The sequence below is a fragment of the Rutilus rutilus genome (assembly GCF_951802725.1).
Source record: "Rutilus rutilus genome assembly, chromosome: 3".
Taxonomy (NCBI): Eukaryota; Metazoa; Chordata; class Actinopteri; order Cypriniformes; family Leuciscidae; genus Rutilus; species Rutilus rutilus.
The window spans coordinates 10381740-10397749 of NC_140211.1; the positions used below are offsets into that span (position 1 = coordinate 10381740).

The window sequence follows — 16010 nt, forward strand, 5'->3', positions numbered from 1 at the left end:
AAGCATTACTTTTTAATTTACAATATATAACATTAATTTAATATCTGAGTTACTTTTTCACATTTATTGACTGACACCTGTCCTGTCCACATGTTGAGAGAAATCGTGAGTAAGTGCAGAGGCGTTGTGTGTGTGTGAACATGATGGATATTGTAGTTTTAGATTAAATGTGACCATGCATTTACTCATCTCACTTGCACAAAAACACATTCAGTATTTCTCAAAATAAATAAAAACTCTAAAATTTGAACTCAGAATGTCGCGCAAACCTGCGATAATTAAATATGTTAATACATACTTTATGTATTTAATCTCACTTTAATAACCAATGTCTTTACTGCTGACATTCGATGATCCAATTCAACCAAACTAATATAAACAAAATTGACTTTAGATAAACATCACATTTGTGTTTCATTTATTAGTCTTTATTGCTGAAGTGTTGAACTTTCTTCTTCTGCAGTCCAGAATGACAGGTCGTTCTCAATATTAAAGAATAGTAGAGTTCACACCGCAGCTATAACAATAAAGGCACAGAGAAGCGATATTGTTGGAATCACTTTCAGAATGATTTTTTTTTTTTTTTTTTTTTTAAGCTGATGAACGATAAAAACATTCACAATCAATCAGAATAAATCCTGCAACGAGTTCCAGCATTTAAAGCGACAGACAAGCACACGCACAGAATAAACAGAACGATCGTCAGCTGGTGTAGATGCTAATATGGCTATCACAGTTATCTCAAATAGCTATATCGTTGTTGGTGTGAACAGGCCTTTCATTTCACTTTTGGTGTGAAAAAAGCACCTTTACATTTGCCAATAGTACAGCTTTTGTTAAAAAACAACAAAACCTTTTCCAGGTGAGGAAAAGTAACGCTTGTAGTTACTTTTTTTAGGGAGTAACGCAAAATTGCAAAGCATTACTTTTAAAAGTAACTTTCCCCAAACACTGGCCATAGATTTGTTTTGCTTTATATATTGGATATGTTGAACAAAATATTTTAAGTGTGTCAGGGCTTTGCACTGATCTAACAGAAACCAAAGTAGTTCAATTACAACTTACAAGTAAAAAGGTCCTAATACAATCATAATGTAGTTAACTTATACTCTCAAATATAGTCAAAATTAAGTAGGTAGGTCTATAACTTATATAAGGTGATTATCATAAATGTGACCTATTTTTGGTGCTTATGCAAGGGAATGTGGTTCTGTTCATTCATGTTATTGTGCGATGTTACGATCACATGATAGTCGTTAACTCATGATGCGTTTTGGACACATTGCGTGTATGCGCGCTGCCGCGGCTGGTTAAAGAAGTGCGGAGTTGTGGCGCGCGCACACACACACGCACACACACACACACACGCTATGGCGCTGCCGTTGCCGTTGCCGTGGCCTCTGTTGCTGGAGCTGCTGCTGTATAGCAGCTGTTTTATCTGTGGGATCATCACAGCCGCCTCTGTTACAATCTCACAGGTATATCTGCTGTTTGCTATTTAATATAGAAGACTTTAACAGACTTCAGAAACACGACAGAATGTAAGTTTCAAACTTTGACGGTGTTGGCTAAATGCTTGTAGTTTACTGTTGTTGACAGTTTTGTTTAGCATAATTGTTTGCAGGGGATGTGTTTTGGTGTTTTCCCTATATGCATACAAAAATCATAACTTTTCTTCTGGAGAGGTTCTGTGTTTAGACTCTCACGAGTTGCCCTTAAAATCGTCATAGTCATGTGACCAGAAATGTTTTACTTTTTTTATTTATAATTATCCAAACTGTAGAAAAACTAATGGGCCTATGCTTTTCTAATTTTTCTAATTATCCATACCGTAGAAGAACTAATAGGCCCACGTTTTAAAAATAAAACCCGGAAGTGAAGAGAAAATGAAAGTGTAATAGAAGCAACTGAAGCTTCCAGTTCTGTCACTGTTTCTGTCATGTGACCAGCTGTTGCTCTCAAGAGGAATTGGCTTATTAAAGTCAGATGAGCAGAAAAGGAGAGTGTGAGTAAGAATTTCAGTGTTGAGTGTTTCATCCTGGAAACCGTGGATAATAGCAGGAAAAGAATGAAAGGGAAAAATGAAGACAACAACCATGAGTGATGCTCTTGTATGTAGTTGTGGAGTTCACTGGCACATACATTAAACATGAAAAGTGTCCAGTTTGAAGTGCATTAAATTCCACCTGTATTTCACCCCTTTGTGCCCAAGTTTTTCAGTAGTTTCAGGCCCTCTGTTGTATATTATTTATGGCCATGGTCATAACAAGATGCATTGTAAGCCATAACATTCTTTCCTTATTTTTTCCCTCAAACAGGGAAGTTTTGGGAAGTGTATGCTGTACGGTTCAGTGCGTCTGAACACATCCATCAGTGTGCTTACATCCAGTCCTCCCTCTCTCTGTTACTTTGTGTCAGCCATCTCAGTGTGTGTGGCTGTCTTCTGCTTTTCACTCTCTCTCTACTGGGTCTACATCGCCTGTTTTGACGGAGATGTGAAAAGGTATGTCAAAGAGCTCCGTAAATCATGTGCTCGTGATTTTATTTCATGTATGTGAACAGAGGTTTTCTGTTTCCTGTTGTCGTGCTCCAGTATGGATGGATTGCAGGAGGAACTCTAAACGGATATGTGATGCAAACTTATAAAAAGTTGTTTGAATTTAGATACGAGACATTGTGGTTAGTTTTTTTTGTTGTTGAAAGAAATGAATACTTTTATTCTAGTATTCATTAAATTGATCAAAAGTGACAGGACTTTAAAATTATTACAAAACATTTGTATTTCAAACAACTGCTCTCCTTTTGAGCTTTCTATTTAACAAATAATTCTGAATAAAATGTATCACGTTTTCCACAAAAATATTAAGCAGCACAACTGCTATCGACACTGATGATAATGTTACTTGAGCACCAAATCAGCATATCAGAATGATTTCTGAAGGATCATGTGACACTGAAGACTGGAGTAATGATGATGAAAATTCAACTTTACCATGACACATTAAAATAGAAAACTGTTACTTTAAATTGTAGTATATTGGTGCACAGAAAAGACCTCATTTAAAAAACGTACTCACCCCAAATGTTTAAATTAGTAGTCGACAATATATCGGCAGATATTTGTTTTTATTTATTTTTATTTATTTTTTTAAAGGGGTGGTTGATTATGATTTCACTTTTTTAACTTCAGTAAGTGTGTAATGTTGCTGTTTGTCCATTGACAAAATCTGCAAAGTTACGAAGCTCAAAGTTCAAGGGTTCCTCCAGGGTTAGTGACATCACCAACCCTATAATTTACATAAACCCCGCCCCCGGAACACGATTTATAGATTATCAAGACAGAATATGCTAATCAATGACTAGAAGATAACTACACATAAGCTACATAAATTCATCAACTAACCATTCAGAAATGTTGTCTACATGTTGTCACTTCTTCTTGAGTCTCTCCATCATTGTCTGAATCCGGTTTGAACATAAAAGGCTAAAAGTGTTTCAAATTTTCAGTGCATGTCAGTGTGAGTTAAAAGGACACAAGCTGTTGTAGCTCCGCCCTCTGTGCCGGGAGCAGCAGCTCATTTACATTTAAAGGAACAGACACAAAACGGTGCATTTTTGCTCAGCCTCAAAAAGTGACAATTTTAAAGGTGCTCTAAGTGATGTCACGCGTTTTTTAGGCCAAAACATTTTTTGTCACATACAGCAAACATCTCCTCACTATCCGCAAGCTGCCTGTCCCCTGAACACACTGTAAAAAACGCGGTCTCTTTAGACACCCCAGGCTCCACAAACGGCAAGAAAAACAAACTGGGCTAACCCGCACCACGAAACATAACAAACTGTTCCAGCCAATAACACACAAGAAGGATTTGGGGTGGGGTTAGTGCGCGAATGAGGAGGAGGGAGGGTCTAGCTAGCCTCCATTTTGTTTGACAATACTTTAAACGTCAACAAGAAGTGATGTCAACTAACATCACTTGGAGCAACTTTAACATGCTATATAAAAATATCTGTGGGGTATTTTGAGCTAAAACTTCACATACACACTCTGGGGACATCAAAGACTTATTTTATATCTTGTGAAAAGGGCATTATATCACCCCTTTAAATATCGGCACTGGCCGATAAGCCTTTTTATTTGGCTGATGTGTTGGAAGCACTTTTATTTTAAAGACTTTTATTTTGACGGCGCGACAGACTTTTATTTTGACAGCCCTGAGAACGCGAGCATAATAGTTTAAATTCTTTACTTGTGAACAAGTAAAGACAAAAAGTTTAAACAAGTTTATTTACTTGTGAAAAATACTGTAATATGATTGCAGAATCAAGAAGTTGCCATCTAAACAAGTATAAGCCTGTTCTCCAAGATCAGGCATCAAAAAATCTATATCGGCCGACCACTAGTTTTGGTAGTGTATATATTAATAACAAGCTGTGATTTTCAAATTCAGTAAGAGATGTTACAGCAGTCAGAGTGTGAGTCCTTGCTAACATGAAAGTATTTTTTTCTTAAGACTATTAATTTGGAAGCTACTAGGATAGCAACAACATATATTTTTTCTAAAATGTCATTCAAACATTGTGCAATGTTGTCTCTGTCTTGTATCAGAGAGAAATTATGGATGAACATTACTCTTGGCTTGTCTGGAGTCTTCCTCTTCTTCCTCTTGGTGACGGGATGCATCCTGAAAATCGGCCGAGACAGACTGTGTGACTCGGTGCTTCATACACTGAAAAATATAACAAAGTGAGTGTGTGAGAGAGACCTCTGTAATAGCTTTTGATTAGTGCAGACAGACAGTATTGACCATCATAACAACTGTATAAAAAACTAGTGGTTGTATAAATACACTGTTTTGTGCATTTGCAGGTGTGAAGAAGCGCAAGATATGTCTTGGTCGAGCCCTATCAGTGGGAGCCAGTTCTACTCCAGACTGCACAGTGCAGAGGTAGAGCTGATCACAAACGCATTATACAAGAGCTATCAGCATAAGCTTATTAGAGTTACATCTCATTCACACCGACTCATTTCTAGAGTTAACATCTGAGATTAATTAAATCTGTTTAATGTTGTTCGATTTATTGACATTCCGGCTTCAAATCTCTCATTTATCTGGAGGTGGTGGAGAAACCTCAGGCAAAATCTTCTTGATGGCAAATTTGAAACAGTTGTCTAAAACATTGTCATATATACAGTATATGTATACAGTATGTATGGATGTGTGTGTGTGTGTGTGTATATTTATATAGTATACATACACACACAAACTTATATTTTTTATATATAAAGCAAATTTTTATTTGATTTGACAGCACTAATATATATATATATATATATATATATGACAATGTTTTAGACAATTATATTGTGTAATTGACCTCATATATTTAGAAAAAACAATTATTTGTCTATTGATTTTAATTAAAGTATAAATCAATCATTCAATCAAAAAATAGATATGTGTGTGTATGTTTATGTGTTGTATAATAATAACAATATAACGTGTGTTATTAGACATTTGTAGACCATGTTTTAAACATTATATTTTACTAAACTAAAATCTCTCTTTTTATATATATATATATATATATATATATATATAAAAAAATTATTATTATTCAAAAAATTTTATAGCACAAAACCAAATTCTCAATTGCACAAATGCCCTAAAAATGTTCAACATCATCTTTAAGAAACTTTTATTTTTCTCCCTTTTAGATAGCAGTATGGGTGAATTTCTTCTTTTGGATGCTCATAGCAGGTCTGGTCCTGCTCCAGCGCAACAAAGGGTCAGAAACCCAGTCAGGAGGAGAGGAACCATCAGTGACCCCTTCTGAAACCGAGCCCTTCTTCAACCGCCGAGGACGTCCTTAGTGTCGCCCCACACTAAAGCAGTCTGTGTGTCCCTTGAACACGCTCTCTCACACACACACACACACACACACACACACACACACACACACACACACACATACATACGCTCACATTCACAAACGCACTGCTGGCTAGCTGAGCCAAAAGGATTTTGGCAGTTCCAGTATACGGTCTTGATTTTGTTCACTAGCATTGCCAAGGGTTAGTTGCCATGGTTACTGATCTGTGGCTGGCAGCACAGACCTGGCAGGTGATCGTGTGCGGTTGCCAGATTGGTGGTGTGACCTGAACTGATTGAGACACAGCTTTATGTAAAGAGTTCAAATCTGACAACACTGGCCAGAGTTTTCACAAACTAAACATGAGCATATAAATCTTCAGGAAGATGCTTTATGAAAACTACATGGTGAAACTACATGGTGACTCTAGTGTTACTACTCTCTGGCCAAAACATTTTATTAGCACATATAACAGTTTCAAGGCTTTTGTGGAATAACATCCAATAAATTGAACCTATAGTTGACCTGGAATCAAACCAGGTTAAGGTTAGTGCACTCTACTGTAACTTGCCACTTGTATTAAAGGGATAGTTCACCTAAAAATCAAAATGTTGTCATCATTTAGGCTACTCACCCTCATGTTGTTCCAAACCTGTATGAGTTTCTTCCTTCTGTTGAACACAAAATATGATATTTTGAAGAATGTCAGTAACCAGACAGTTGATGGCACCCATTGACTTCCATAGTATTTTTTTTTCCTACTATGGAAGTCAACTATCTGGTTGTCAACATTCTTTAAAAAAATCTTTTTTTCGTGTTCAACAGAAGAAAGAAAATCTCATAAAGTAAATGATGACAGAATTTTCATTATTGGGCGAACTATCGCTTTAAGTGAAGCCTGCTCTGTGTCAATGTACAACATTTTCGCCCTCTGCTGTCTGTTTATATGAATTACTCCATAAATCCCATTAGACGCTGCTCATGTGCCTGTTTTGTAGGCCAGGAATCTCCCATTAGTACCCCCCCCCCCCCCCCCCCCACTCTCTTATTCATAGTCCTTGGTGTCCTTAACATGAGCAAAACTGCTTGAGAGTGTCTTTCCGAGAGTGTTTGCCTATTAATCTTGTGCCCAGTAGAGATGTCATTTTTAATGGCTTTTTCTTGCACACAGCCACAGGAGGTAAGAGGTTGTGTGTGTGTGTTTGGGTTGACAGGGACATAAATCCATAATTTGGCCAGTGATGGTATCCGCTTTCCACAGGCGAAGTGCCAAATCTGAGGTGCTGAAAGTCCTCGGAAACACAGTGTCCTTCCGCCTATCTCGGCGTCACAGAGTCCATGTTAGTCCTCTTTCTGTGCAACTTTTTTATTTAACTTGCTACATTTGTTTTTGAACCGCTGGTTACAGATTATGCACTGATATTTTTTATGAATATTAAATCTGTTGTATAACCCCCTATGCTTGAGTCTGTGACTATGCAAACACTTCAAAGCAATTCATTTAGTCAACCAAGAGCTTATGGTGTCACACAATATGTCTAAATATCAAAGGTGGTATTTTTAATATTAAAATGTATGGGATTTTATTCATCTGCCATATGGGTGGGAAAAACATGTGAAACGAGAAATAAATTCACAGTTTAAAGGCACACTATGCAGTTTTAGTGTGGAGTACTTGTATTTAACCTTACTGTCGTAAATACCACTCAGCAGAGCCGTCTCTGCACTCTTCCGAACGCACTTTCTTCGTCGACTCTGCCATGATTCACATTGAAATGCGTGCTAGTGTCTTCCATAGAGGCTGCTTTCATATGTTGTTGATGTATGTGACGTCCTGCCGTAAAGCAAGTCGTGATTCTCGCGAGATTTGTCGGGGCGCCACCTCTCAAACCTGCATTGCTATCGGGATGATTCGCCCTACTACGAGTTCGTTTACCATCGAAATGATTTCGAAGCTGTTATATTAAGGTACAAATCTTGCATAGTGTGCCTTTAAGGCACATAATAGAGTGCTGCGGGTATGACGTCAGGATTTTTCCATAGGCTTTTGAATTATCACTAAAAACAAGCTCTGTGTTCAACAAAAGTTTATGATACTTGCACGTTTTATCCATCAAGATAATTATTACAGATGAACACAACCTTTATGAATTTTGAATCCTAAATGCAGTCGCCTGAAGTAGCCTAAAAAGCTAGAAGTATAGGCTATAAACGACCTTCATCACGGTCCCACGAATTCAACATCACCATCACTAAGCTTCCGAATACAAAAGCAGAATATCGAGTTATTGCAAATACAAAAAATCCTCTTCTTTGAGATATACATTTGAAATTGCCTTTTAAAATCTTTTATTCTGTTCTGTAAATTATGTAAATAACTTTTTACAGAGATATTTAGGCCTACTTTAGCTTAACTTCCCAGACAGCAACATCTGGAACGTATGGAACCACATGTGGGCCTGGTCAGGGCTGACGCTATGTTGCTGTTTGGGTTCATTTCTTCGAATTCACGTCTCTACAGCTGCTTGCTGAGTTTTCGGGTCTGTCTCTCGCGGGCCTCGTAGGCGTGTTTTGTATCCAGTAGCTCGTCTAGCGTGCGTCTGAGGCGGGCCATGTCCAGCTGCGAGGCCTGACACTGTTCCCGCAGGCTCTGGGTCTCCTCGTGCAGCTCCAGCGCGGCCGCGGACAGTTCCTCGCTACGCTCCCGGCACCGCGTTTGTATTCGGCCGGCGTCCGCCAGCATGGACTCCACACTGGACACCACCGAATCAGCCTGGGCCTTTGCTGTCTCAGTCATCATCTGGCAGAGAGAAAAAGAGGAGAGATTGGTCATTTACCACTGTGATTAAATAGCCTTCTAATTAGGGTAAAAAAAATAGGCTATATAAAAATTCTATTAATAACGATTAAAACGGTTACCCGTTTTATAGTAGGTCTATATTACGTAGCACCAGGTTGATTTATAATTGTTTTAAAAGAAGTCTCTTCTGCTCACCAATGCTGCATTTATTATTAAAATATAGTAATACTGTGAAATATATTGCAATTTAAAATAACTGTTTTCTATATGAATATGTTGTCAAATGTAATTTATTCCTGTGATCAAAGCTGTATTTTCAGCATCATTACTTCAGTGTCACATGATCCTTCAGCAATCATTCTAATATGATTTGGTGCCCAAGAAACATTTATTATTATTATCAATTTTGATAACATTTTTTGTGGAAACAATGATACCATTCAAATATTTGTGGTAAGATTAAAAAAAGAGAAAAATGTATATTTGTATTGATCAAGGATGCATTAAATTGGTCAAAAGTGACAGTGAAGACATTTATGATGTTACAAAAGATTTAATCAATAAATGCTTTATTAAATGTAATACATACATTTAATAAATGCAGTTCATTGAACCTTCTATTCATCAAAGAATCTTGAAAAAAGTGTCACCACTTCCACAAAAATGTTTAAGTCCCCCTGGGCCTGTAGTCAATAATTTTATCCCTTAAAACTCATCTTTGATAACCAAAATGACATATTTAAACGTTTTTCTGTGTAAAAAAAATATTCATGCCTTAAAATAGCTTGAATGTAACTCACTCACACAAGCTCAGAGATCCACTCGTTGACGATAACACATTGACGTTGACAACAACGTAACTCGCTGCTTCACTATCATAGACTGTTTCCCGAAACCATATTGTTGCAAAGTGGTCGTTCAACCACCACGTTGGTTTATGACGTCACACAAGTTGATGGTAAAGCTAATAGAACTAGATGTTTCAATCCCTTTAGTAGGAAACTCTTGAGGGTAGGGTAAGGTATGTCACTGGGGTCATCAGGTGGGCACCCTGCTTCACTGACAATTCATTGATTGAAGCCCACAACGCTTCAAGAAGGCTCAACGGTGTACCCAGCGTCCTAGGTACACCCCCCTCCATGCCATACCCTTCATATCCCTGATGGGTTCTGCATGGCAGGGGTGTCCTTCTCCCTGAGTCGGGCCTAAGCCTGACCGCATACCATCTGTCTCTACCTCGCTGCCCAGTTGGGGTCCTTACGCTTGATCCAGAGCCAGTTACTGCTTTTTTCGGCAGCACTTGACATGGACTTGATGGCCTGTTGGAAAGAGTGACCCTTCACCCCTATTTTTCTCAGCAAACTGGTGGTAGATGTGGCAACAAATCCCCTGCATCCCACCTCTACTGGGAAGATGCTAGTCTTCTAGCCGTTCTGGGATGCTTCAGCTGCCAGGTCGGAATATTTGTTCTTTTTCCTCTCATAAGCCTCTTCAACCCCACCTTCCCATGGTACTGTTAACTACACAACATATGCTAGCTTTGTTGTTGGAGACCACAGGACCATGTCTGGTCGGATTGTTGTAGCCACTATTTCTGGGGGAAACACAAGCTTCTTATCAAGGTCCACTTCCAATTTCCAATCCCGCGCTGACTGCAGGATGCTTGCATCCTTAGGTGTTGTACTATGATCTTGATGTTGGCCCCAGCTGGTACGAAATTTGTGAAGTTGACCTGTCCTGCCGATGTTTGTGGGAGATTGTTTGTGGTGGTTCGCTTCTGTTCCAGTATTGATGCCAGCTCTCTCAGTACTTGGTTATGCCGCCAAGTATAGCGCCCTTGGGTGAGACTTGTAGTGCACCCTGATAGAATGTGCCTTCGGGATGCAGGTACTTGACACATACCCCTTTTCCACCCAGAAAGAACTGGTTCGGAACTGGTGCTGGTTCAAAGTTGGTTCAACTGGCGAACCTTCTCAGAACCTGTTTGTTTTTCCACTGACTAGAGAGCCCAGCGAACGACACGTGTACGTTGCCATACGTCTTAGGTTTTCCAGAAACGCTTGCGCCAACTTCAAGCATAATAATTACAATGGCGGACTACATCATCTTTCTGCAAATGTTTCTCCTGGCTTTGTGATCCTATTTTGGGGTCAGAAGAAGACGTTTAGAACACATTTGTGCTGCTCGTCTGGATTACTATAGACGGAGGTTACGTTCGAGAAGAAGTTCGACAATAACCCCGCCCCCAGCCCCCGGCATAAGCATGACGTGGTAAAAGAACGATTCTAGTCCAGCAAAGAGTTGGTGCCGCTTTGGAACCAATTTTCCTGGCCGAGAACCGGTTCTTTGGCTGTCGAAACACAAAGAACTGGTTCGCGAGTAGGCACCGGCTCCGAACCGGCACCAGCACTGCCTTGGTGGAAAAGGGGTAACAGGGAACAGGCGGGATCTTCTCCATACCACTCTTTCAGATTTTGGGGGGAGGGTAGTACGTCGTATGTGGCTCTGATGACAAAACTCACCCGCGCTCCCTCCATCTGCCAGATGTCACGCCAGCTGAGCTTTTTCTTCTCCAGACCCTCCCAGTTGGTCCACCTCCCTTGCTTGGCCCTCGAGACGGCTTTGGCATGTCGCTCTCCCTCCTCCTGTCTCCTGACTTCTTCTACCGCTAGCTGTCTCTTCTGCACTGATGTTGCTTTATGCCACAGAGGAGTTTTTGGGATGAGTCCGAACCCTGCCCTCTCATGCTGTACTTGTCCAACCACATCTCTGAAGTGAAGCGCAGACTTTGCACTCTGAACAGCTTCTAAATAAAAACTTGATTTTCACCACAGGGGGACTTTAAGCAGCACATGTTTTTAACATTGATAATAATAATAAAAATAATAGTTTCTTGAGCTGCAAATCAGCATATTAGAATGATTTCTCAATCATCATGTGACACTAAAGACTGGAGTAATGATGCTGAAAATTCAGCTTGATCCCAGGAAAAAAAATGCATTTTAAAATATATCCAAATAGAAATATGTTCATTTGTAATAATATTTCCCAATATTACTGTTTTTGGGCCATTCCACCGAATGGGTGACATTTGCTTGTTGTAACTCTTCAAAATGAAACATTATTTTTTATATTTTTTCAACACTGAATCTAATACTACACATATTTAACTATTCAAAATGTGTATTGGTCAATCTCAGGCAACTTTATTTAAATTTTTTACAAGGTTTCTAAGCAGAAGATGGACGCATGTTTTCTCAGTCCATTTACCGAAACTCGTGTGCCATTTAAAAAGCATGTTTAAAAGCATGTCAATTCATTTCTTTGTTTTCTCCACAAGAAAGTGTTTATTTTAAAGACATTTTTGGTTATAATTATGTTCAAATAATTGATACAAAATTTATTTAAAAAATCACTATATATTAAGGCAAGGTGTATTTTAATAAAAAAACACAAATCCATTTTTTCATTTTAAAGAAGACCGAAGCCTCAAGTTTATAATTTTTTTAAATAATTTAATTTATTAAACAATTGTATAAATGATGGACCAAAGAAAACTGATAAAAACAGTGGTTTAACTTTATTTAAAAAAATTAAAATAATAAATAAATTAGTAACAGGAATGAACATTGGGTCACAGGAATGAGTGTCCATATGTGTGTGTGTGAGAGAGAGTGTACATGAATGTGTGTGCATGAGATTTCTGTGTTGAAGTGATGTACTATGTGCTAGTAATACTTTACAGCGAAGGAGGTGGAAAGAGAAAGAAGGAGAGAGAGAGGAGAAGAGAGAGGGAAGTTAAGACAAATAGGGAGAAAAGAGAGTGTTGCGGGTGTGTTTCGCTCCTTCCCCTGCAATATGCCATAGGTGGGTGTTTCTGCACCTGCATAGGGTTCTCTCCATCTTCTACAAAATATAAGAAAGACAAAGACAAAACATTTAAGTCACTTTGTGGTGGACTGGCTTCCTGGAAATATGGTATTCACATTGTAAAACTAAAACTAGTGTCTACAATTTAAGTAATTGCAACCTTAAAACTCCTAATTCAGGTGATAATATTATATCAACTAATATTTACAGTATTTAATCAACAAAACTTTACTCACTCCTGTTACTTTAACTCACTCCTGTTATTTTTCATGTGAGTAACAGGACTGAAAATAACAGGATTGAGTTTTTAAGCAAAAAGTTATCAAATACATGACATATGGCCACATAGCATACATGCTAATAGCATGAGGACACTGAGCAAATTCTAGTGACTTAACAAAAGTTAATATTTTTAAAATAAACAACATCTAAGAAATAATTTTGGTAACAGGACAGTATGTTGAGATTGACCTTCTCAGTCATAGTTACAATTTCATCAAATATACAGAAATTAAAATGAGAGGACTTACTTATGGTCTTCCCATTGCCTTCAGAAGATCCAGATGATGCAACTGATGAAAATGTGTCTTGTGGAATATTCCAAGTTTTTTAGAGGGGGGGATGTGTTAGGGTAACAGGACTGAGTGAAAACCCGGGAAAACAACTTGATCTAAAATATTAGATAAAATATATTTTTTTCTTATGAAAAACAAACAAACAAACATTTTAAAGCATATATTGGATTTAAAGTCACAAAAAAAAAAAAAAAAAAAAAACTGTTCTGAATGATTTTAATCATTATATTTCATGGTAAAGTTTAGAGATAGAGAGTGGGGACATGCAACAAATGCTATTTTTGTGTGTTCTAAGGTTGTTTTTAATTATACATTTTTCTTATACAAACTTATGACGGGTAGCCTGCTGTATAGGCCTATATTTACAGTAGCCTATATATATATATATACTCATAATGTGTGTGGATGACTTCTGTTTTATGTTGCCTTTTCTTCTAAGTGATGATTTTAATAATACAGTTTTTGACAAGGACTGTTTAGGGACTTTGGTGGCATCAGCGGAGCATTTACACTCTGACAAGATGAAAATGCGTCAATCATTAGTCGTGACGCTTTATTATTATACAGCAGCAGCGACAGCCTCGGTTTGATCCGCGGGGCTTGAAGGGCATCAAGCGGCTTACAGAGGCTTACCGAGCCGCTCGCATCAGCCTCATACAGTAAGTGATTGGGAACATTAGCTACTGTTAAAGCACGAGCATGCAAAGATGTAACAAATACAGTGACTACATAAAGGTGTTGTGAGCGTTTTTTATAACCTATACATCACACAAAACAAACTACTTTCCACATTAATCAGAGTGAGATGTCTTACCAGATTTTTCCCGCTGTCTTGGTCACGTCAATTGCCGTGTCTCTATCGCGATTCAGCGTGACCGTTAAATCCGTGATTTTCTCTAACGAGTGGTTTAAATCCACTTCACCTCAAATTAAACACGACAGGATTAAGAGAGAGAGAGAGACAGAGAGAGAGAGAGAGAGAAGAGATGTTTATAACAAGTTTGTAGGCTACTAGGCTACTTACAGTATAACATCTTTTTTATTATTTTTTTACGGAAATAGAAATAGACTAAGCGCTAAAACAGAAAAGTTCTTACAGGTGGCCAGGTGGGTAAATTCATTTGAAAGAAATATGCTTTAAAATATTGCTTTTAAGAAATATGTAGCCTAATATACAAACTTTCGCAGCATGGCGTCATAATACGGAGTCACACAGGGCGTTGTTGAATTCTTGATTCGGATTGGTTGAGCATTTTTTGAACTCCTGTAGTAACAGGTGTGATGACCTCATTACATTTCCATATAACGATATTTCTGAACTAATACAGGGCCTAACGGCACATAGACTTAAAGGCAAGAAACTGAAGCAGTGCCATAAAGAAGCAGGTCTTCAAAAAACACACAAAATGTGAAGAAAACCTGTAGATAGGCCTTCTGTAGCCTATGTAAATGTGGTCATAATATCATATCATCATTACAATTGTCAAAATATACAGCATATATAGGCCTACATGCTGCACAGAACATAGAATAGTTCTGACAATGTGCAATAGGAAGATCTAACACATTTGACTTGACCTTCTGATTGCAGTGATGAATCATAACCCAGACAGCAACATAGCGTCTGCCCAGATCCGGCCCACTTCCGGGCCATGTGGAATTCACCTGTACCAGATGTGGGCCAGATCTGTGCAGACACTATGTTGCTGTCTGGGAAGCATTTTTTTTTTTTTTTTTCACTCTCTCTTTTTTGATCAAAGACGACACAAAATTGAATTATCAAAAATTTACACATTGGATAACTGGGCAGAGTTCATAATGTCAAGGCACAAATAAGATTTCAAATCAAGCAGTTTATTATGTACCATCAGTGTTACGTTTCTCATGATCATCAGTTGTGACAATCCTCAGACTGCCTCCCAACACACACACACGTACACACATAAACAAACTTACATATTTCATAACTTTCATTCTCCTTTCATAACTTTCATTCTCCAAGCCAAATCACTGTACCAGGGTAAAAGCAAAAATTGCTTGCTTACAACCTATACTAACTTTGGGGAGGGACAAATATAAAGCTTCTGTTTAGTTAAGCTGAACAAATCAATCATACTGTATCCCGCAAACATCTTAACGAATTTGGCTGCATCTGAAATGATTGTATTCAGGGAATTTCACACAAAAAGAAAAGTATTGCTTTTGATGCTACTATTAAATCTTAAAGGGTTCTGTCTCAAAAAACAACAAAAAAAAACCCTGAATACAAACTTGAAATACCCTTGAAAACGCACATATGCTGAACATGCAGTTGATCTCAGGACCGCCTGAAACTTTTTGCAATTTAAATCTAAAAAAACTCTCGTCATCCATCTGAGGTCCAGAAGACAGTTGTGCACTCAACTGAACAGCTCCGATTTCTAAAAATTCAAGTAGTCTAGCCATCTGTGCATCAACCACCGGCTAATGGATGAAACACGCTGCACAATCAAACACTTATGACATACTTTACATTCTCATCGTGATTTAAACAGACACCACATCACTGTTAGATCAACATTCACGTTGTGACAGAACATTTCGACAGTATTGCAAGAATATTTGCTTTTTCTTAATTAAAGGTGTTTTTTAAATTATTTGCAGTACAGTTGCAACATCTATGTGACCCGCTAAAGGATAAATGAGAGAGCATGTCTGCATGCTTTAGGCTTATGATAAGACAAAGCGTGTGCTTTTTGGCTTCCAATGTGTATTTGCAGATTATATTTGAAGCTTGACAGTATAACACAAGTAGGAAGATTTGCGTTGTACACATTTTCCAATTATTAAACACATTCATGTGTGCATTCTGCAATGAATGAACTCACTACTAAGACGTCTCACGAGGATCC

At 38.1% G+C, this 16010-nt stretch overlaps 1 protein-coding gene across 3 annotated transcripts; it reads left to right on the forward strand.

Moving 5' to 3' along the window:
* The first annotated feature begins 1269 nt into the window (after nucleotides 1-1269).
* On the forward strand, nucleotides 1270-7523 carry tmem179ba (transmembrane protein 179Ba). Of its 3 annotated transcripts, XM_084405967.1 has the most exons (6): nucleotides 1270-1478; nucleotides 2319-2503; nucleotides 4610-4747; nucleotides 4871-4949; nucleotides 5720-5923; nucleotides 5962-6076. In XM_084405967.1, exons 1-5 carry the CDS (start codon nucleotides 1371-1373, stop codon nucleotides 5873-5875), a joined length of 666 nt encoding a protein of 221 aa, XP_084262093.1. In that variant the 5' UTR covers nucleotides 1270-1370; the 3' UTR covers nucleotides 5876-5923; nucleotides 5962-6076. The 3 variants fall into 3 exon arrangements, with proteins under 3 accessions (XP_084262093.1, XP_084262092.1, XP_084262094.1); XM_084405966.1 differs by having other exon boundaries at nucleotides 5720-7523; XM_084405968.1 differs by having other exon boundaries at nucleotides 1326-1541; nucleotides 5720-7328.
* Nucleotides 7524-16010: the final 8487 nt, after the last annotated feature.

Coding starts and splice junctions, on each gene's coding strand:
- tmem179ba (XM_084405966.1), top strand. CDS start 1,371: ATGGCGCTGCCGTTGCCGTTGCCGTGGCCTCTGTTGCTGGAGCTGCTG. Junction 1,479..2,318: donor CCTCTGTTACAATCTCACAG/GTATATCTGCTG, acceptor TCCCTCAAACAG/GGAAGTTTTGGGAAGTGTAT. Junction 4,950..5,719: donor CCAGACTGCACAGTGCAGAG/GTAGAGCTGATC, acceptor TCTCCCTTTTAG/ATAGCAGTATGGGTGAATTT.